The following is a 21,998-nucleotide window of genomic DNA, read 5'->3' as shown; positions in this document are numbered from 1 at the left end:
CTTCGAATCAATATATGAGGAAAATACAAATAACTCAAATATAATTTCATAAATGGAATAAAAATAAATTATTTTTATATAAATTATCTGACGCTGAAAAAGAGCAGTACATACAAAACCTGGTTGACGAAATCTCAGATGATGAATTATTTTCCTACCCTGAAGGGGATGACAGCGAACAAGTAGCAGATGCCGTGGTTGAATCGGATGTAGAAGACCCTGATTACACAATTGACAATGCCCAGGTAGATGAGGCTGATTACGAAGAATCTGACAATGAATCCGATGCTGCAGATGCTTCTGAGGAGATTAATTTGCGTGCAGCTGAATTCGTAGCACGCGATAGTACCATATGGAGCTCACAGCCACGACTTGCACGCCAAACTAGGCAACAAAATATTTTGCGACAGCGAAGTGAGCCCGCAAGATCAACTACTATGATGTCAATAGTCAATACATATAAATGTTTTATGACTCCGGAAATGGTGGATATTATAGTACGCTACACCAACAAAAAAGCAGAAGCTACATATGCGGAATTAAACGCAAAACATCCAGAGGTGGAACCAAAAACATGGAAGAAGGTTACTTTGAGCGAAATGTATGCGTTCATTGGAGTGCTTATTATGACTGGCGCTAACCGCAGTAATGCCGAATGTGCGCCGGACTTTTGGTCGGTGGAAAATTGCCCATTATATCGTGCGTCAATGGGCATTAACAGCTTTCAGGCCATACTGCGGTTTATAAGGTTTGACGATGGCAACACACGGGCACAACGTTTGGTAACTGACAAAGCTGCACCAATATCCGAGCTGTGGACCCTGATGAACTACAAATTTGAGCAGTCATATAAGCCAAGTGAATATCTAACGGTAGACGAGCAGCTCTTTCCATATCGTGGCCGCACCCGTTTCACGCAATACATCCCATCGAAACCGGCAAAATATGGCATCAAAGTGTGGTGGGTATGTGATGCCAAAAATGCATATCCACTGCATGGACAAATATATACTGGCCAAGCACCTACGGGACGGGAAACTAACCAGGGTGAACGCGTGGCCAAGGATTTAGTAAGCCGCTTTCATGGAACCGGCCGAAATATAACGATGGACAATTTTTTTACATCCCTAAATCTACTGGAAAGCTTGTCATTCATGAATTTAACGGCAGTTGGAACTCTGCGGATAAATAAGCCCTACATACCAAAGGAGATGTTGGCACACAAAGATAGTGCACAGAGGTCAAGTACATTCGGTTTTAGGCCCAAGGTATCCATTTGCTCCTATGTGCCAAAAAAAAACAAGGCAGTTAAATTACTATCATCAATGCATGACGATGATCACATTGGCGAAAGCGGCAAACCAGTAAAGATCGAGTTTTATAACAAGACAAAAGGAGGAGTGGACGTGATGGACCAATTGCTTGGAGAATATACTTGCCAAAGGATGACGAAGCGTTGGCCGTTGTCCCTATTCTTCAATATGATTGATTTGACGGCATTGGCAGCGTACATCTTATATTATGATAATAATCCCAACATCAGATGCACCAATGCGAAGCGTATGAGGTTTCTTCGCCAGCACGCCAAGGAACTGTCTATGCCAATAATTGAAGAGCGGTCGGTGAATCAGCAAGTGATGCGGAACTTCAACACAAAAATTGCAGTCGCGAGTTTCATAAGTATGGCCTTGCAAGGAAGTGCTGACAATAGGCCATCAACGTCTGCAGCTGCTGGTGCAAAACCAAAGAAACAGCAGGTTGGAAGCTGTTTTCTCTGCTACATCCATGACCAACACAGAAGACGAACGCGTAACATGTGCAGAATACGTCAGCGCCCAATATGCATACAGCATTCTTCAAATACATTTACATGTAATATTTGTGAAAATAATGAAGAGAATTGAATAATTTAAATTTGTTTGCATATTTAGTTATAAGAAATAATCAATAAAATAATATTTTATAAAGACAATAATAAATAAAAATTTTTTTCCTTCAAAAAATGAGAAAAAACGAGAAAAAAGCTACTGGCCACACGTGTATCCGGGTATAAGAAGTCGTAGGTGTCAACTTTGAAAGCTTATATCTCATCAATCCATGGACCTAGCATGACAAATAAGACACCAATCGACGTAGATTTACTTCGTTTTCCTATATCTTTTCCGTCAATATCTTTAGCGATTTAGGGGCTACATCACTCCAAAGTAGCTACTGGCCACACCTGTATTGGGTATAAGTCCTAGGGTTAACCAAGATAACGCTGCTGTGCCTTCCGTCAATCGCGACATGATGTATGTTCTTCAATCAGACTTTAAGTATTTGTTTATGTTATTTATGCTAAGCCTGATACTGTTCGAAGTCCATCACATGAGTATAGGGTCAAAGACTTCTCTCATGCACACCTAGACATTAAAGGCACCTCTGAAGTCCCTTTCTTATTACAAAAGCAACACCATGTATTTGAACTGCACTTTTCTCCTCATGGTCACTGCGGTAGATGCCGTATGGTTCCATTTCCCTTCTACTTTGCCCGTGCATGGTGTTTTTTGAATGGCGGTGATGTTAGTCATGTCTTCAAGACGATATAAACAAACCGGGCAGGTTTACCTTTCCCACAAAAAAAAAAAAAATGATATGTTCTACGTACATTCCCTCAAGACATGGCCCTTAAAGTTGGTAAACGTGTTCGTCCTTAGAAAAAATTATCTTATCCGACATTGGTTGTTAGTGTACAAGCCTTTGTGGAATACAATTTTTTTTTTTTTTTTACGTTACGAGTAATCGTTATGTCACCAAAGTTAATATACTATGTGTGCAAAGCACGCTCCAAATAAAAAGTAGGAGTGGCTTTCAAGCGATTTCGCTCCATTTCAGAGCAAATGGTTGCAGCTATGAAAAAAGATTTGCGCCAAATTTCTACCGGATTGGGAGATTTTTATTCGACTTATGGCATTAAAAGTATTTTGGAAAGAGTAACAAAAAAGGAGGTGGGTGACGCCCATTTTCGAAATTTCTTTTTAGTTTTGTTCTTAGGTCAACAATACCACTACTGAGCTGGAATATCAGACAAATTATGTTACATACCATCGAGTTATTGCAAACTTTTTTAAGGTTTGAACTTCAGGAAAATTAGGCGTGGTCTTTGGTTATCTTCACTCAGTCTAAATTATTTGGCAAGAAAAATGTCAATTTCAATGTAATATATTTAATGACTTTTGATTTATGGTTTGTTGAACTTCCAAATTTTTTCTTCTAAATATGGGTGGTGCCACGCCCGTATTCCAAAATTTATTTTATGTTTTTGCATCATAAAACCCAACCAGCTACCACATTTCGTTAGCTTAGCGGTATTCGTTTTTGAATTATCTCATTTTTGTATTTTTGCAAATTTTCGATATTAAAAAAGTGGGCGTAGATATCGTCCGATTTCGCTCATTTTCAATGCCAATCCATTTTGGGTCAAGATAAGCTCGTATACTGAATTTGGTGAATATATCTCAATATTTGTTCAAGTTATCGTGTTAACGTACGGACAAACGGACGAACGGACATGGCTTAATATTTTTTTTTTTCGATACTGTTAATTTTGTCTATATTTATCAATCAAAGTTAATATACTCTGTGTGCAAAGAACGAATAAAAAGAGTTATTCTGGGATAACCTTGCGTAAACGAATCAAAGTGTAAGAACAATAATTTTGTAATTTTCGATTTTGGGGGGTTTTCAACTTGACAATTTGTACCATAATTTTTTCGCTAGGTTGAGCCAGCGAAAAAAAAGGATGCGCACTCCTAGGCTAATCTTGGGCATACGTACGACGTAGGCTTAATTAAGTAAAAATTTCGCATTTCGGGGTGGGAGCTTCATGCAGCTTGACAAATTTTTTTCGAAAGTTTGTGCTCCAGCTGTGGACTAATGAGAAACAATGTGTGCTATTCTGCGTTAAACTTCGGCAAACGAACAACAGTTCGGAAACAATCACTTAAATTAATTTGTTTGATTTTTGTGTTTTTAAACATGATATTTTTTTAACAGATTTTTTGTTCCAAGCGTGTGCTACCAATTAAGTTGGGCTATCCTTGGATAATCTTGGGAAAGCGAACGACATAATTTTTATTGAAATATTCGCACTTCTGCGTGCCAGCTCTTCACACAGCTGATGCCTTGTCATTTACAAATTAATCTTATTTTTAGTTGACGTTTTGGGATTACCAAGGGAAAATGGTATAGTCCTTATTTATTAAAGGCTATTCCACCTCACATTGGGTTATCATTAACCGTCAATTTGTCTGTAATTAGCATATTGTTGTGGCTTTTTGATTGTGTTTTGAACTTCTCTAACTTATCTAATACAATCACTTTTAATTTCTTTCTTATCGCAACAACAATTTATTTTGTGCTTATGTATTTCCTTTTGCTAAAGGCCTCAATGATAATCAAAATTTTTGTTTAACTTTGCCTTATTTCTAAATCTACTAACACTCAGCTTTAGTGCTCAACGGACGCCCTTATAAATGAGTACAACGTAAAAAGTTTTATGCTCGCAATTAACGTTAGTATAAAAACAGATTAGAAATGAAATCACGTTAAAATAACAATAGAAATAAAATGAAAGTTTTTTTGTAGCTAAAGTTTCCATGCAGAAGACAAGTTATTTGAATTTAATTAACTTAAGATTAGCACAAATTACAAAGTAAATATAAATAACCCAAGTTATAGTAAACTTTGCGGGTGTATTAGTGCGTTTTTCGGCGGCGAATTGATTAAGTGACTAGAAATGAGATTAAATTGAATTACCTGTGACAACGTCAAACAATAAAAAATAGGAGAGCATAAAATCATTATGGACAAGTTAAAGTGATGACAATTGTTGTTGACTCGCATTAAGATACAAATATTTAGAACAAAAAATTTCTAATCAAAGTTTAACGTTTTCAACATTATCAATCTACACACAGTTGTTTGTGTTGGTGTGCGTGCAAATGTCACGAATTTGGTATTAAAATATTTGGATTTTTCTAAAATGAAGCTGAAGAATTGATTGAGAAATAAACCGATTGCTTAAGTACAGTTAGTGATAGAACATTTAGAAAAAGTATCGGTACCACTACGCATTTAAAATACTTGGATCAAAGTATTGATGCTAGTACTCAAACTCAGTAAAAGGTATCGAGTGAACTCGATCCAAGTAAGTATTTCGGTAGTTTTAGCAAAAGTTAAGAAACATTTTATTTTTTTTGTTTAATGAGATAGTGTGTTTTTAATTGAGTATGAAACAAGTACGGAAGTGTAAGTTATAAACCCTTTCATGTCAAGTGTTCCAACACGATATGCTTGAGTTCTCCAAAATCCAGCAAAGTTGGTGAAAAAGTTGTGATTGTAGAATACATTACCAATGTAAACGTAAATATGGACGGATGGTGATGATACAGGGTGTCGAAAATTTGTTTTTTTCTTGCGCTTTTTCTAGAAAAAAAAAAAAAAAAATTTTAGGCCATCAAATTTCTATGTACAAAAAAGGTTTATATAATTCCTGTGACATTTTTTCAGAACTGTTATTTGTATTTAATTAGCGAGACATGCTCGTGTTGCTTTACACAATTGTTCTTGTTATTTATTTTTCTCTAATATCAGTTTTTTCAGAACATAAAAAAAAAACAACAAAAAAATTGATAAATTTTTGGATAAGGTTTTGCAACTTTTACTAAATTGTTTGTACAAAACTTACATTATTTTGCGTCAAAAAGTTTATCCACTCCCCAAGTTTCACCACTTTATCAGTATTTATTAAGGCATTGTTCCTCTTTTCCATTTTACGAAATTTAAAAAAATGGGCGGGGCTAATATGATTTCGACGATTCTCAATACTAATATGTCATCAATTAACTTACCGATTCCAATGGCCACAAGTTCAATTGAAGTTGGCGCTGGAGGTGGGTCATAAGGTCAATGGATATAACGTCGATTGACATTAAGACCACAAGGCCCCAAAGTCAATTAAAGTTGGCCCCGCAGGCGAAACATAAGGTCAACCACTTCACATAAACATGACCACAACGTAAATTGAAGTTAGCAATGGAGGTGTTTAATAAGGAGAGTGGCCATAACGTCAATTTACCTTAAAACCAGTTTAAATATTCACAAATTCAAAATATGCTTTTCAAATTCTGCTTTTCTAGAATTTATTTTTTTTTATCGGAGATTTGTTTCGCATGCCATTTTGTATCAAGCTAACTCCAGGAAATAGGAAGAAAGATATAAGTTAAATCGTATATACTCCTGATACCAGACAGCATTTCGAAGAATATAAGCACACGCCAGCCAACTTTACTCTTTTGGCCCACCCAAAGCAGAAATCGTATTATGCAGCTATGCTGAACCCTCTTTTTAATATACAATATCTTACTCATGGTTCAACTATATGGTTGGCTCATCTGTACAAAAACAAAATATGTTAGTTCAGATTGTCATAATCTGCGTGGTGATGTTGGTGCGAATGGTATGGAATGGAAACATAAAACTTAGCAATTTTTGTATGTTGTAAGAAAATGTTGCCAATGTGTTGGTTTCGTTTTGAGTTTGCCATCTCCTTTTGATAATCCCAGCGACCATGCAATGAAATAAATAAAATCAGCTGATGAGGTGAGCCAACCATATAATTGAGCCATGATCCTTCCCTTGCAGAAGAAGAAAGCACACTCCCAAGGGAGACATGAGTCACCCTGGCCCAACTTCGTTCTCGATACTTTCACAGGTTAAACTCTTACTTGTCCAAAATCATACGCATTTATGGCTTGCATGCGTTGTACTGTGAAACCTACGCCTCTAACACCAATCTACATATAGCCCGCCTCTGTTGAAACTGGGTGACGAAATGGTGGTGGGGTAAAACAGTCTAAAGTAAATTGACCATTGACCAACGAGTAACCCGACTTCTTATAAACTCTTTTTTGGAATAAAAATAAAAACACCTTTTTCATGAAACTCCAAAAAGTGGTATAGGTATATGAAAACGATGTTATGTATGATTAATGAGTAAAAATAAGTGTATCTTTAAATTGGATCTATATTTCCAGCCACCCTGTATTTTGGTGAAAAAGGTGTTCCCGATTTCTTTCGTCAGAGTTGACATTGCTGATGAAATAATCACAAATACCTTTTCAATGGCTTTTTATTAGAGAAACCTAACTCAATATACTTGAAAATATTACAACTTGCTTAAGTGAAGTCAATAAAAGCTTAAGTGAAAATAGTATATTACTTTCTTATCAAACTAAGATAATGACCTATGATTGGCTGACATTACTTCTGTAACAATCAATAATAGTTATGAACATCACGAAAAGAATCAATAAAATACTTTTTTATAAAGCGATATGTAAGCTTTTAATTAACGAGAGATAATAAACTTCGATATTTTGGGAGATAATAAGTAATACTGCATTTAGATTTACGTGTTTTCGTATCGCTACTTAACTAGTTACCGTTTTTGGTCGTTTTTGGTTTAGTGAAAATATTGTTAAGGACATTCTAAAAAGATAGCCTGTCAAAACTGCAACCTTTTATTTTCTTGCTTAGAGGTGTCGCAACGCGTCATTCAATTTGAGGTTTGAATTTAACCCCGACCAACTACTACTCGAGTCAACTTAGCTTAACATCCTTTTAGACCTTTTTGTAGACCGTTAAATTTTCAATAAAAATTTGTATAGCTGGTAATTTGGGTACTAAGGGTTAGAGCCCTGGTACACTTTTTATAAAAACTAGAAAGTTTCCCACTAGATTTTTATGGAAAAACTAATATCCAGTTAAGGCACCTCTAAACATTAGAATAAAAGTTTGCAACTTTAACAGACTAGCTTATTTGATGTCTTGAAAAATGTCTTCACTATACCAAAAGGAAAAAAAAAAATTTTTACCACCCTATTATTCAGCCACCTTCTCTTCTCAGCCTTGCATTCTAACAGCGGATTACGGCTGTTACTATTACAAATTATGACCACTGCTATGCACTTCTCAATGTCTGTAAGTTTGAACAAAAAAGGTCATTTAAGGAATTTTTAATTTAAAGTAGCGAACAGAAAATAAAGCTGTGGCATTTTTTTTCAAACTTCGTAGATAAAATTATTCTTTTTAATTTTCAACATTTAAAAAAAAAATTCTAAAGATTTTTTAACTACTTAATACTGTAGCGAATTTATGGATATTCTTGATTACTCTGCACCTGCTGTTATAGTTCTGATCTCTGAGCTGTCAAATAAATAACTCAAATATTCAGTATAGGAAAATGTTCTTTATTTACACTACTTTTGGAGTAGTGCTTCACGATTACTATACTCGCATACTTCACTGAAAGCATGTTAGAATAAAACTGATTCATTATTCGTTAGCTTGCGCTACTTTTATACTCTCAGTTGCCTCGTTCGCCTATTTTTTCTACAGTCTAGACTTTTCGCGAACAGCCTTATTTACTTCTGATTTATATATCTGGTATTAGCGTCTGTCTTCTAGTAAAATGCTTGTGTATATGTGAGTAATAATTTCGCTCTTATTTGATGTATGTATGCGTGTGAAATATTCTCTTCGCTCTGCATTGTTTAAAGGTATGTGTGGCTGCTTGCTTTGGTGTTGTTGTGAATTTATTTACTAGCAGCATAATTATGTACAGAAATGCTGTTATTCGCCACAATACTTAGCAAACCAATCTCAACAACATTTTCGCAGAAACTGGAAAATTGGAGAAAAGTTTACGAATATTTCTTACTTTTTGTTTGGATCTCTCTGAATTTTTTCGACTATACAATATGTAGCCCAATCAATTTTAGTGGCACAAAGTACAAGCTATTCGCATTGATTTTGGAAGTTTTTTTTCAAAAGATGTCTCAGACTTTTTTGCGTATAAAAAAATCAAATTTTGCGTTGAGAAAAATCTAATATACCCTTCGCAAAAAATTGGGTCGTAACGTCTACATCCTCCTCTTGCCCCTTGATTCGAGGCTTTCTAGGGACATTCGCTTTCAATGTCGTCCGCTTTTAGGGTGTTATGATTGTTGTGCTTGGAACTTCTTTACCTATGGTGCAGATAAAATTTACCTATATAAAATTTTTATATCACCCCGCCGAATAGTAAGGGAAAGCATTTGAAGAACTGGCAGCGGTTATGTCACAGTTATATGAACGTAAGACAAAGACTAGAAAGTCTTAGGCGTACCATACTTAAGGCGTAGTTAAATCTCCGTAAAAAAAAAGATTTTTCAGATGTTTTGCCAAAAATCGGTCAAGGGTTCATTCCAAAATAGAATTTTCTAGAAACACTGCCGGTTGATATATTTTAAGACTATTCCTACAATACGTAAACATATTTCTTCCTTTAATGGAGGCATACCTTACTATTTTTTTGTTTTTATAAAATCGAAATCACTACACTGTGCGCAGTTATGCCATAAGAGGGAAGTGCAAACTAATAATATCTAACGAGTATAGATAACACACGACTGATAGTAAACAAACATTAGCTGCAAAGTTTTTTGGCAATTTATTGCCACCAGCTGTTATGCTTAGAAACGCCTTGTACTAGTAAGTTGTAATAAGTTTTTAGCGGCAGCGTTACTCTGGCAGGGTAACACCGAATTGCGTTGCGCTGTTGTGATGTTACTTGCGCAACAATGTAAGGCAATAACTCAAATGCACTAGAAGAATTACACGAATCGTATACTGCACTTAAGATACGTAAAGGAAGGAATTGTACATAGAATTAAAAAGCATTGCAAATTTCTGAATACACCAGGAGGGAACCCTTGTTCTGTTAAAAAATAAAGTGAAAAAAAAACAAGTAAGAACGGGACTGTCTTCGGCTGTGCCGAAGACTTCATACCTTTCATGAATGGGGCTGAACAATAATCTTATACCGTTCGTAATCTCCGAATAATCGGATGTATAAGATAAGAAATATATAGTGAACAGATCTGCATACCTTAACGATTTTTAAGATAAATATAAAATAAAAAATAGGTAGGTAATCTGTGTGAGGATGGAAAGCTTCACGTTTTTTGTGGTCTGCATTTAAAAACTATGACTACGAATCACGTATTTGAAAAATATATGACGTAAACGTAACTATTTGATGAAATACGATGAATTTTGAAGCTTCTAGCCGTAAAAAAGGGGCAAAAATGAGAGTATATATGAAGTATATAATATATATACCACCGATCTCTATAATTTTTTCAGGCAACAATATATGCTATATACGTAAGCATTTTGTGAAATTTGAAGCTTCTAGCTGTTAAAACGGGGCAGAAATTGCGCAAAGTTTCTTATCTGAACAATCGGTTGTATGAGATATATACTATATATACAACCGATCTCTATGATTTTTTCAGACAACAATATATGCTATATACTTAAGCATTTGGTGAAATTTGAAGATTCTAGCTGTTAAAATGGGGTAGAAATTACGAAAAGTTTCTTATCTGAACAATCGGTTGTATGAGATATATACTATATATACAACCGATCTCTATGATTTTTTCAGGCAACAATATATGCTATATACGTAAGCATTTTGTGAAATTTGAAGCTTCTAGCTGTTAAAACGGGGCAGAAATTGCGCAAAGTTTCTTATCTGAACAATCGGTTGTATGAGATATATACTATATATACAACCGATCTCTATGATTTTTTCAGACAACAATATATGCTATATACTTAAGCATTTTGTGAAATTTGAAGCTTCTAGCTGTTAAAACGGGGCAGAAATTGCGCAAAGTTTCTTATCTGAACAATCGGTTGTATGAGATATATACTATATATACAACCGATCTCTATAATTTTTTCAGGCAACAATATATGCTATATACGTAAGCATTTTGTGAAATTTGAAGCTTCTAGCTGTTAAAACGGGGCAGAAATTGCGCAAAGTTTCTTATCTGAACAATCGGTTGTATGAGATATATACTATATATACAACCGATCTCTATGATTTTTTCAGGCAACAATATATGCTATATACGTAAGCATTTTGTGAAATTTGAAGCTTCTAGCTGTTAAAACGGGGCAGAAATTGCGCAAAGTTTCTTATCTGAACAATCGGTTGTATGAGATATATACTATATATACAACCGATCTCTATGATTTTTTCAGACAACAATATATGCTATATACTTAAGCATTTTGTGAAATTTGAAGCTTCTAGCTGTTAAAATGGGGTAGAAATTACGAAAAGTTTCTTATCTGAACAATCGGTTGTATGAGATATATACTATATATACAACCGATCTCTATGATTTTTTCAGACAACAATATATGCTATATACGTAAGCAATCGGTGAAATTTGAAGCTTATAGCTGTTAAAATGGGGTTGAAATTGCGAAAAGCTTCTTATCTGAACAACCGGTTGTATGAGATATATACTATATATACAACCGATCTCTATAATTTTTTCAGACAACAATATATGCTATATACGTAAATATTCGGTGAAATTTTAAGCTTCTAGCTGTTAAAATGGGGCTAAAATTTGCGAAAAAATATATATATATATACTATATATATATACTATATATACCACCATATATATACTATATATACGACCGATCTTTATGATTTTTTCAGACAACAATATATGCTATATACCTAAGCATTCGTTGAAATTTGAAGCCTCTAGCTCTTAAAATGGGGCAGTAATTACGAAAAGTTCCTTATCTGAACAATCGGTTGTGGGGGATATATACTATATATACGACCGATCTCATCAATTTTTTCAGGCAACAATATGTGCAATATACAAAAGTATATGGTGAAGTTTGAAGCTTCAATCTGTTAAATTGGGTAAGATATTACAAAAATCCTCTTTTTCTGAAAAATCGGTTGTATGGAGGATATATGCTATAGTGGTCCGATCCGGTCGGTTCCGACAAATGTCTAATCGGACACCCAAATACATCCGCTCACCAAATTTTATCAAGATATCTCAAAAATTGAGGGACTAGTTTGCATACAAACAGACAGACGGACAGACGGACATGGCTAAATCAACTCAGCTCTTCAACCTGATTATTTCGGTATACTTAATGGTGGGTCTATCTATTTTCCTTTAAGGACTTACAATTTTCGGTTTCGTAACGAAATTAATATACCATTTCATTTTCATGAAAGGTATAAAAAAATGTTATACTCACATACAAATTTACATTTACGACTTTACACTTTAAAATTTCCTTCTATGAGCTAATCCCATGATGCTGTATTTCGGAAGACAGAATAAAATACAGAAAAAAAGTTTTCGAAGTGAAGATATCTTATAAGAAAGCACCCATATAACTAAGTAAAAGTACACACTTCTTACAGGACATAACACATTCTAAAAAAATCCGAGTCGCTCCGGTACATAGAACCGGCTGCCGTGGTAAGCGTACACAAAACAAATGTCGATCATATAGGACATCCAAGTCGATGGCATTATGCTACCGATGGACTTATATCACATGCATCAGCAGTTGTACGTTAAACACAGAGTTGTAAAAAGTCTTCAAACTTCTTGCTGCAGGACTTGGAATAGATATAAAGATACGCTCATTATCACTTACAAAGCAAACGGCCGGTCGCTTGCATGCTACGCACCCCCGATATGGCCGGGAATCTAAGGCAAGACTACAAGCCTGACAAAACCTTAACAAACATCCTCAGGGAAATCTACCTAAATTCGTCGGACGTCTATGGGAGGAATTGCCCGCCGAATTCTTTTCTTAAAGTCATATACCTTAAGCTTGCATTAGAGGAGAGTAACCTCTCAACATGTTAAACTCCTACCTATTCAGAATCAACCCTGACATACATACATAATGTTTGCCCTGCGTGTAACGTATCCTCGCATGCCAACCATCTTTTCAATTGCAATGTGAAACCAATGCCGTTAGCACCCCGCTCACTCTGGTGCACCCCTGTAGAAACTGCAATTTTCATTGGACTCCCGTTTGAGGATAATGATGAGAATTTGTGAGTGGTCGCACGTATTGGATGAGGCGAAGTACTACTTCAGTAACAACAAAAACACATTCAAGAAAATGTTTCGTTTTAAAGGGCAAAATTATATTTGTTCAGGAAAGATCCAAAAGATGCTAATTTTAGCTCGTAGGGTAAATAAAATGTTCAATATCCTAGCAAAATTATCGTTAATCAATAGCCCTTTACCTCCTTAATACAAAGAATTCCAATCGGTTCTCTAACTCATTGTAATGCGTTTGTTTGCGCCAGTATGTGAGCTATATGATACAATTGCGCCATTATCCACCACTAGTCGTTACAATGCTCATTTGCCGCAATGCCAAGTGTGCCGAAAATTATGCTCGAAAATTTTCCAAATAATCAAATAATGACTATAACAGTTTGTAGATAAGTGAAAATTTATAAAATATACATTATACATACATACAAAGACGAACACATGTGGCAACAAACCCAATAAAAAATGTGCAATATACATATAAAGCTTATTTGCTGTGATCAGAATTATTATACCAGCAAAATGCTGGGTCTTAAGTGTGAAGGGGAGTATCTTAAAGATAAGACTGTGTAAAAATCGGATGGCCCATATCGACTACGGAGTAAATTATCGCGCTTTCGCGCCTGCCAGTTCAAAAAGCCCTATCTGAAACCTATTTTTTCAAAAATGCCCTATTTCAGGATTTGTCTCAATAACGTCCCATCCCAGATTTTGTTCCATTAACAGGGTGTTTTGAAAACATTTCTGAAGAAGGGCTTTCTTCAAAGGTTTTCCGAGTTAGAGCACTTTCGAAAGGGCAGCCGCTGTAGTGCGATATTCTACGCAGCATTCAATAAAATAAAAGGAATATAAAAGTGGTTCCATGTAGCACTGCAGATTAGCGAATAGGCATGAAAATTCTTATACGAGTACCTGTTGCAGAAGGGGTAAACCCCGTCCATACACATCATACGACCCTTTTACATTGTCATGTGGTTGGAGTTGACGTCGTAAAACATGTAGCAATCTCAGAATCTCCCCACACTCAATAGGCTTTGGTGTATATTTTTTCGGAACAGAAACTGATATATCTTGATACGGCGGGAACAAAAGAGTGATTATAAGATGTTGAGTAGAAGTATGTAGGTGAGTGGCCAAACTTTGCTTCCTATTATTTTATTTGCTTATTTATTAGACTACAAATTTAAATATTTATCAGACTAAAAATGATTGAAGGGTGTTCAAAGTGAACGAAATTTGAACTATAGAATACAAATAATATACTAAGTTGTCGTGATGGACTGTGTTGCAGAGCAATTGGAATTGTTTATTATTAATGGTGTCAGAATGGACGTGATTTTGAGCAGCTAATTGCTGCATATATATCACACAATAATTAGGGCTGCATTGTCTAAAATGACGGGATTCCAAGCTACCATCCCATATCAGCTGAGCTATGAATTAATGTTGAAGGTTGGAAAGGACGTGATTCCAAGCCACCCATCCAATTTATTGCGCATTTGAGGTGGTCATTTTTTTATTGCTACCAGCAAGCCGAAGGTATTTTTACAGTGCTTATTGAAATCCGTACACAACAGACAAACGACAGATTGGTGCACTTCGAAATTTGATCTGCATGTGCTTATATGAAGTGATTGCAAACGTCTAGATAGTCTAATGGGAATATTAAATATAAGTTCACCTAGCAGAAACGAATATTTACCATTTGTTTATTCATTTATCGCTCTAATAAGCTTTACTAAAAATAACACACCTAACATCTCTCTCCAACTCCGTAACGTAGGAAGCTGTATAAATTTCCACGGTAAGTCCTTACGCGCGAAAAGTGTATTCCAGGTTAACGAAGCATATTCCAATAATGGTCTAACCAAAAATATAAAGGAAGTTCCTTTAATACGTGGCTCTTCCAATTCCTTCGACCAGTGTTTGGTGAACGCAAAAGTTGCTTTGGCTCTGTTCACGAAACATTTAATGTGCAGAGTAAAGTCAAATTTAGGGTCCGTTGTAACGACCTAGTCTACGAAGCTAATGAATGACTCGCTTCAAGGTATAGTAATTAAACATATACTCGTGGAATTGGTAGGACTTCCTTTTGAGGCACATGAGCTTGCACTTCGGCAGGTTAAGTGACATCACATTAACGTTACACCATTCAACTAGGCTATTCAGAACTGCTTGAAGACTTGGCCTATCCTCTGGTGAGCGGATAGGCATAACAAGTTAGACATCAGCAGCGTACATTAGCGGCTTGCAGTATTTCCACAGCTTCACGTTATAAAATTGTAAGAATATAGTGTTAAGGTTAGGAACCAACTCAAGCGCATTTCTCTTGGAAATTTATTTGCATGTTCCAAAAGTAATTTTTTTTGGAAATAAAAAAAATTTGTAAAATTTGTTTAAGTGGCATCCATAAATTCATTGGCACTTCTCGTTTCGTTAAAAAGATCTTCAATGGCAACACCAACGTAAGAATATAAAACAATATTTTTTTAAAATGTGATCCAAATGGTTTGAGCTTGTTTCGAGAGAGAAGGCGCGCCCTACGATACAATCAACCCACTGACCGTCCCGCTGTTCGTTGCGTTATTTTTTTTCCTAACAGAATGTTTTGTCTTTTTCATTTGAATCCTATGCAGACAAGTGAATAGAAAATAAGTATGAAAAGAAACAGCGTCATAAACACTTACTACTATAGAAACTAAACGATACGCAATTCATTTGCTACTTACTTATTTCTGTACGTAAGGAAGTAAGAAAATTTTTGGTTTCCTTCGACGATGCGTTAACACCTCTGAGACATGTCGTAAGCTTTTAGTTAACTTTGTTGTGTTCAAGATTATAGGTTATTACGAAACAAAAAATGTAACAGTGGGACTTTGTAGACAGATGCATTAGACTAGAATGATTTACATACAAAAAAAAAAAAAAAATCGTGTCTCTTTAAACTCTGCTTGCTTGTCACACAGATAGACAAGGTGCTTTATCGGTAACCGTATCGGTAACCTTATAACAGCTGATTCGACCAACCTTATGGGAATCAATGCAATCGATTATTGGTGCCGCTAAGGTCGTAACCGTATCGTATCCAACCAATTGGTTTTTGTTTACCGTCGTAACGATAAACAGTGATTATGTTAGGGATACGACTACAGCGATACGACAAACGGCACCAATGACTAGCGCCTTACTTCTTAATTTTTTAAATACAATTAAGATAAAAAAACTAAAATAAAACAATTTTAAACTTTTTTCGAAAAAAAGGGAAAATACTTTTTTGCATAAGGATCAATATCATCCAAATATTAGTTTGGTCCAGTAGAGTACCTTCACATAATTTCAGTGGTATAGCGAATTTAAATATTTCCTAAGATACGTGGCCCTCTCTCCCTCTTTTCCAAAAGTGGATACAGATTAATATTTTAGCGAATATTTTCAGTTTTATACATCACTATGCTGCTGTATAGGTGCGCGCGTGTTTGCTTGTAGTTCTTAAGTTTTTAATGAAAAAACGAATATATTTTGTTGAACCACCCTAATGTAATATGTGTTTTGAGTGTTCTATGTGTGCTTGTACATCTGCTTCAGAATTGCTTGTAGAGCTCTAAGATAAATGTTTTCTCTTATATGCTCACTATTTTCATTATTACATTTTTGTATTTATTTTATATATTCCATCTTGCTATTTTCACGTATTAAATTCAATTTTAAACCGAAATTCCTGTGGTCACTTGATGCTATTTTGTATTTATAGAATGCATTTTTATATGAAGTTGTGCAATTGAAATTCAATCAAAAGCAGTAAAGTGGATTTTATTCAAGGTCTTGGTGAATATTACCCAATAATTTATTAATTAATTGGCGCTCAGCAGCCTAGGCGAATTTGGTCGCTGCGTAACAAGTCGCAAGAGCTGCCAAATCAAAAGTACTAACCCATCGCCACCGGGTAGTCCAGCAGCAGTCGGGCAGCACACTCAACAAAGCCGTAATCCCTCAAAACATATTCTCCCATATCTAACTCCGAGAGTGACGACTTGATCGGGTTCGAAAAAATATGCGAGCGTATTTCGCCGACAGTTTGTAATGCATCCTTCAGTAGACAAGGCCAAACGTCGTTCAAACAAACGACCTGTCACCCATTACTATTACCCCCACAGAGGTTGAGTAAGTCATTCAAAGGGCCAGTGACTCTAAATTCCATAGGTCCAGACGTAATAGCCATGCCAATGCTAAATACCTTGGCACTGAAGGAAATAAACTACCTAACGCACGTTTTAAATCTGTCGTTGAAGTACTTTGGCATTCCCAAACAATAGAAAATGGCAATGATGAATCCTTTACTAAAGTCTCGCAAATCGCTACCGAAGGCGAATCATATCGATCGATATCACTCCTTTCGCCAGTAGCGAAGATATTGGAATCCATCATGCTCCCTCATATAACGGTGAATGTTCGCCTAGCCACCCATATATGTGGCTTCCGTAAAATGTATAGCACCACTTCCGTGCTAAACGCCATAAACACTGAGATAAATTGCAGACTAAATCAGGAAAAATCCCATCACGGTGATCGTGGCACTCGACCTGTCAAAAGCTTTTGACACAGTCAAACACGGCACGGTAGTCCAAGACATAGAAGGCTCGCCCACTTCTTCATGTCTAGATGATGGACCGTTAATTATCCGCATGGTCGGCAAGCGTCGGTTTAATTTAGGAACGAAATATCATAGCCTAGGAGAATTAAATAAGAGGTACTCGGGGCGGTGCCCTACCCTCAAAGCTACCTTCCCCACCGGAAGGGCTTACGATCATTTCCTATGCCGACGTCTGCACGATAATGGCAACGGGGTCTGGATCTCCAAAGGCTGAAATAGTTTATAAAATAAACAGGAACCTGCGCAGTGTTTCTAGTTTCTTTAACTCGCGCAACCCCTGGCATTATCACCGAAAAAGCCTATGGCTACTCTATTTACGACATGGGAGGCGCAAATATTGGACATTCAATGGTGTTACGCTATCGACTGTCAGGCACCCAAAGATCTTAAGCGTAACTTCCGATAATACTCTTACCTGCAAAGCTCATGCCACCGAAATTGTATCCAAAGTACAAAGCCGCAACAAAATAGTCAAATCGCTTGCCGGCAGCACTTGGGGAAAAGATAAAGAAATATTGCCAACCACGTAGACAGCAATTCGCCGCCCGCTTATGTGCTATGCGTCACCAGTTTGGTCGCATGGTCTTCAAAACACTTACTGGAAAAGGCTGCAGGCCTATCAAAATGCTGCAACATCATCTACATACTGAGACCAAAGAGCTCAACATTAAAGAACATAACGAAATGCTGAACACGCAGTTTTTGCTAAATTGGCACTAACCCGCCTCCAAGAGCTTTAAGGGAACATCTCCATAAGCACTGTGATGAGGTCCGGTATCCGTCAAGAAAGTCGTTTGATCCTTTGCCAGGACGCAGCCGGTGAACCTTGTTATCAATATATAATATCCTAACCTTGCAGAAGAAGAAAGCATACGTCCAAGGCAGACACGAGTCTCCCTAGCACATCTTCGTTCTGGATACTGTCACAGGTTAAACTCTTACTTGTTCAGAATCATACGTATGTATGTCCAGTATGCAATGTAATGTGGAACCTACGCCTCTAACACTAATCAACTTATGCCCCGCCTCTGTTGAAACTGCCAGTGCCGTTGGACTCCCGTTAGAGGCCTGAGGACTTTGATGATAATTTGTGAGTGGTCGTACCCATTGAAAGGCGCGAAGCACTTTTAACACAAAAACATCAGCTATCCCAGTTTCGCCAGAACTGACGTCAATTTGGTGCACCAGGAGAAAACAGGTCTTCCTCCATCTTTTCCCTTATTATTATTAATATATTAATAAATTTGTTTTTTCTTTACTTTCAGTGAAGTTGTGTAAATCAACAAAGGAATATCTCATCTGAGCAAATTAGTGAGCGAAAGATATATAATGAGGGCCATCATACAAAAAGTCTCAAACCTCTCACCTAAAACACATCAACACCACAGAGTAGTAGAATAATAGACTTAATACATACATACATACATATGTCTCAATTAATTAAGGATCAAAGAATCGTTAACAGTACGATCTTTTCCGACGCACACGCAAGCGTTCTAAGCATATCAAATGCAAGCGATTATGGAACTGAACAATCGTTAGAGGAGCGCATATATTTATACGATATATTAGTAACATGGCAGGGCATCTGTATGATCACTGTTTCATGTATACTTATTTTAGTCACCGCACTGGGGAACATATTAGTGATATCTGCAATAATAACAACGCGTCGCTTACGTACTGTCACCAATTGTTTTGTGATGAGTTTAGCAGTAGCGGATTTTCTAGTGGGTACTTTCGTAATGCCACCTGCTGTGGCGGTACATTTAATGGGTGAGTGTAGCAAAGGCAGATTTTGTTAATAACTGTATTACTACCTCTTATTTTCTATTTAAATAACTGTATTTTGGCGAGTATTTCAAACTGCTCTGAAAAATCAAAATGTCAACAATTCACTGCTGAGCTCATTTAACAAATTTTTAACTTCTATTTTTAGGCTCCTGGCCTCTTGGTTGGATACTCTGTGATATTTGGATATCACTGGATATTTTACTTTGTACTGCGTCTATACTTAGTCTGTGTGCCATAAGTGTGGATAGGTAAGTTCAACTTATTTAATTGGTTTTTTTTTCGAAGCTAGAGAAATTTCTTACTAAAACATTTACTCAGCCTTAACTCAAATAACTCAATTTGCGGTATTTGGATTATTTTCGTAGATGTAGCCACTTTTGTAAAATTAGGAGTTTCTTAATGATTGTAGTTTTATTACTTTCGTTTCAGGTGTAGTCTCAATTCGTAAATACTTTTGTTAAGCTGCTTGTTTTCAAACATCAAGAGCAATTTTTGAAAATCGAAATACCTTCGAACATATGGGATTTCAACTTGTTTTGCATTAATTTCTTCTTAAACCATTTTTTGTCTCAGTAAGAGACCAAAATATGAGTTTCGAAAAATGTTCGAATTCGGAAATAAAAATATGAATTTTTTTAAATCAACATTTTTTCGAAGTTTTGGATATTACTATTGGCGGCCGCCCGCCGTGGTATGATGGTAGAGTGCTCTGCCTGCCACACCGAAGATCCTGGGTGCACGCCCCGGTCAAAGCAACATCAAAATTTTAGAAACGAGTTTTTTCAATTAGAAGTAAATGTTTCTAAGCGGGTTCGCACCTCGCCAGTGTTTGGCAAGCACTCCGAGTGTATCTCTGCCATAAAAAGGTCTCAGTGAAAACTCATCTGCCTTGCAGATGCAGTCGGCATAAAACAAGTAGGTCCCGCCCAATCAATTTGTAGGAAAAATTAAAAGGAGCACGATGCAAATAGGAAGAGAACCTCGGCCTAAAATCTCTTCGGATGTTATCGCGCCTTACATTTATTTATTCTCTTGGATATTACTAATCTCAATACCATGGTCTGAATATCGAAATACTTCCCAAGATGTGGCAGTATAATTTGGTTTGCTTTACTTCCTTCTTTGTTTCATATTATTATGAAAAAATCAGAATTTCGAAGAATTTTCGAACTCAGAAATAAAAATATGAACATTGAAAAATTTTAATAAAAATAGCTAAATAATGTTGAAAACTACTATTATTTTGAACCTATTGAAATGATTCATTATCTAAAAACACTATTGCAATGTAGATACATATTTGTCGAAAAATAATTCGATATTCACATTGAAGTTGTATTCGAGAAGCTCAGCCTAAATCGCCTCGCCGGTAAATCTGGGCAAGGTTTTTTCTTTTTTTGCATTCTTATCAATTTTTGTTCAGAAGTAAGATAATTTTCGGTTGGCACAAATCCCCAACTGAACCCTCCAAGAGGATGCCGACTGAAAATGGACACTACAGTATTGAGTCTGTGCGATGGCAGGACGGTGTCCAGCTTAGATCAGAATCAGGGCTGTGTGTCTGACCCATTAATGGCCTTGTTATACGGAAATGATTCTTGACCATGGTTTCTGGGGTATCTTTCCTTTCTTTCTCTTTTCTTTCTTTCTTGTTTTCTTAAGGTCCGTAAGGCCACGGTTGCCCTCTACACATGAAAAGGAGCAATTGGACGGAAACTGGGTATGTCCCTATGGTAGTGCATGGATATACACGGCCATAGTTAGGCCAATATTGCTATACGGCGTGGCGGTATGGTGGCCCGCCCTGAATAAATCCTCGATGGTTCTTGCTCTTCAAAAGGTGCAAAGATCTGCACTACCATGCATAAGAGGAACCATCAGCACAACGCCAGCGGAAGTTATGAATGTACTGAACCTACTACCCATAGATATAGTAGGCATAAAATATGCAGCATGTGCAGCATTTGGCTGAGGAAACTGACCACATGGTCTCACTGCAACCATACTGAAATTCTCGACAGATTCTGCATAGCAGAATGGACAGTTTTCTGCAAACCACATACCTACTTTAACAAGGGATACGAGATATTAATCCCTGAGAGAGAACAGTGGGTGAATGACCCTGATTGGCCCACTAACAGCATTCAGATCTATACAGATGGATTTAAACTGGATAACAAGGTCGAAGGGGTGTCTATTCGGAACAATTGGAGATACAAAAATCGCTTCGCCTTCCGGTGTCTATTCGGAACGATTGGAGATACAGATATCATTTCGCCTTCACTCTAGCGTATTTCAGGCCGAGATTGCGGCCATTCAAGACGCTGTGGACTGCTTCAGGCAGAAGGCAGTCTCTCAGAAGCAAATTTATATTTTGTCAGACAGTCAAGCAGCACTGAAAGCGCGTAACTCTGTCACAACTAATTCTGAAACTGTAGTAAGCTGTCGCAGATCACTTAACGTGATGGCTGAATAGTTTACTCTGCATCTAGTATGGGTTCCGGGACACAAGGGCATACCAGGTAATGAGATGGCAGATGAGCTTGCAAGAA

General features: G+C 36.6%; 1 protein-coding gene across 6 annotated transcripts in view; it reads left to right on the top strand.

Moving 5' to 3' along the window:
* LOC137237010 (probable G-protein coupled receptor No18) overlaps window positions 1-21,998 on the top strand; it is an 81,600-nt gene that overhangs the window by 38,479 nt on the left and 21,123 nt on the right. For 4 of the 6 annotated variants that reach the window (XM_067760254.1, XM_067760175.1, XM_067760407.1 and 1 more), the window contains 2 exons: window positions 18,918-19,428; window positions 19,592-19,694. In XM_067760254.1, coding sequence (XP_067616355.1) covers window positions 19,080-19,428; window positions 19,592-19,694 — 452 coding nt within the window. In that variant the 5' untranslated portion in view covers window positions 18,918-19,079. Of the gene's footprint in view, window positions 1-4,616; window positions 5,189-18,917; window positions 19,429-19,591; window positions 19,695-21,998 lie in introns of those variants that run through there. The other 2 variants (XM_067760334.1, XM_067760559.1) reach the window with 2 other exon arrangements.

The sequence above is a fragment of the Eurosta solidaginis genome, chromosome 1 (genome assembly GCF_040869045.1).
Source record: "Eurosta solidaginis isolate ZX-2024a chromosome 1, ASM4086904v1, whole genome shotgun sequence".
Lineage (NCBI taxonomy): Eukaryota > Metazoa > Arthropoda > Insecta > Diptera > Tephritidae > Eurosta > Eurosta solidaginis.
This window is presented reverse-complemented; position numbering and strand designations above follow the sequence as displayed.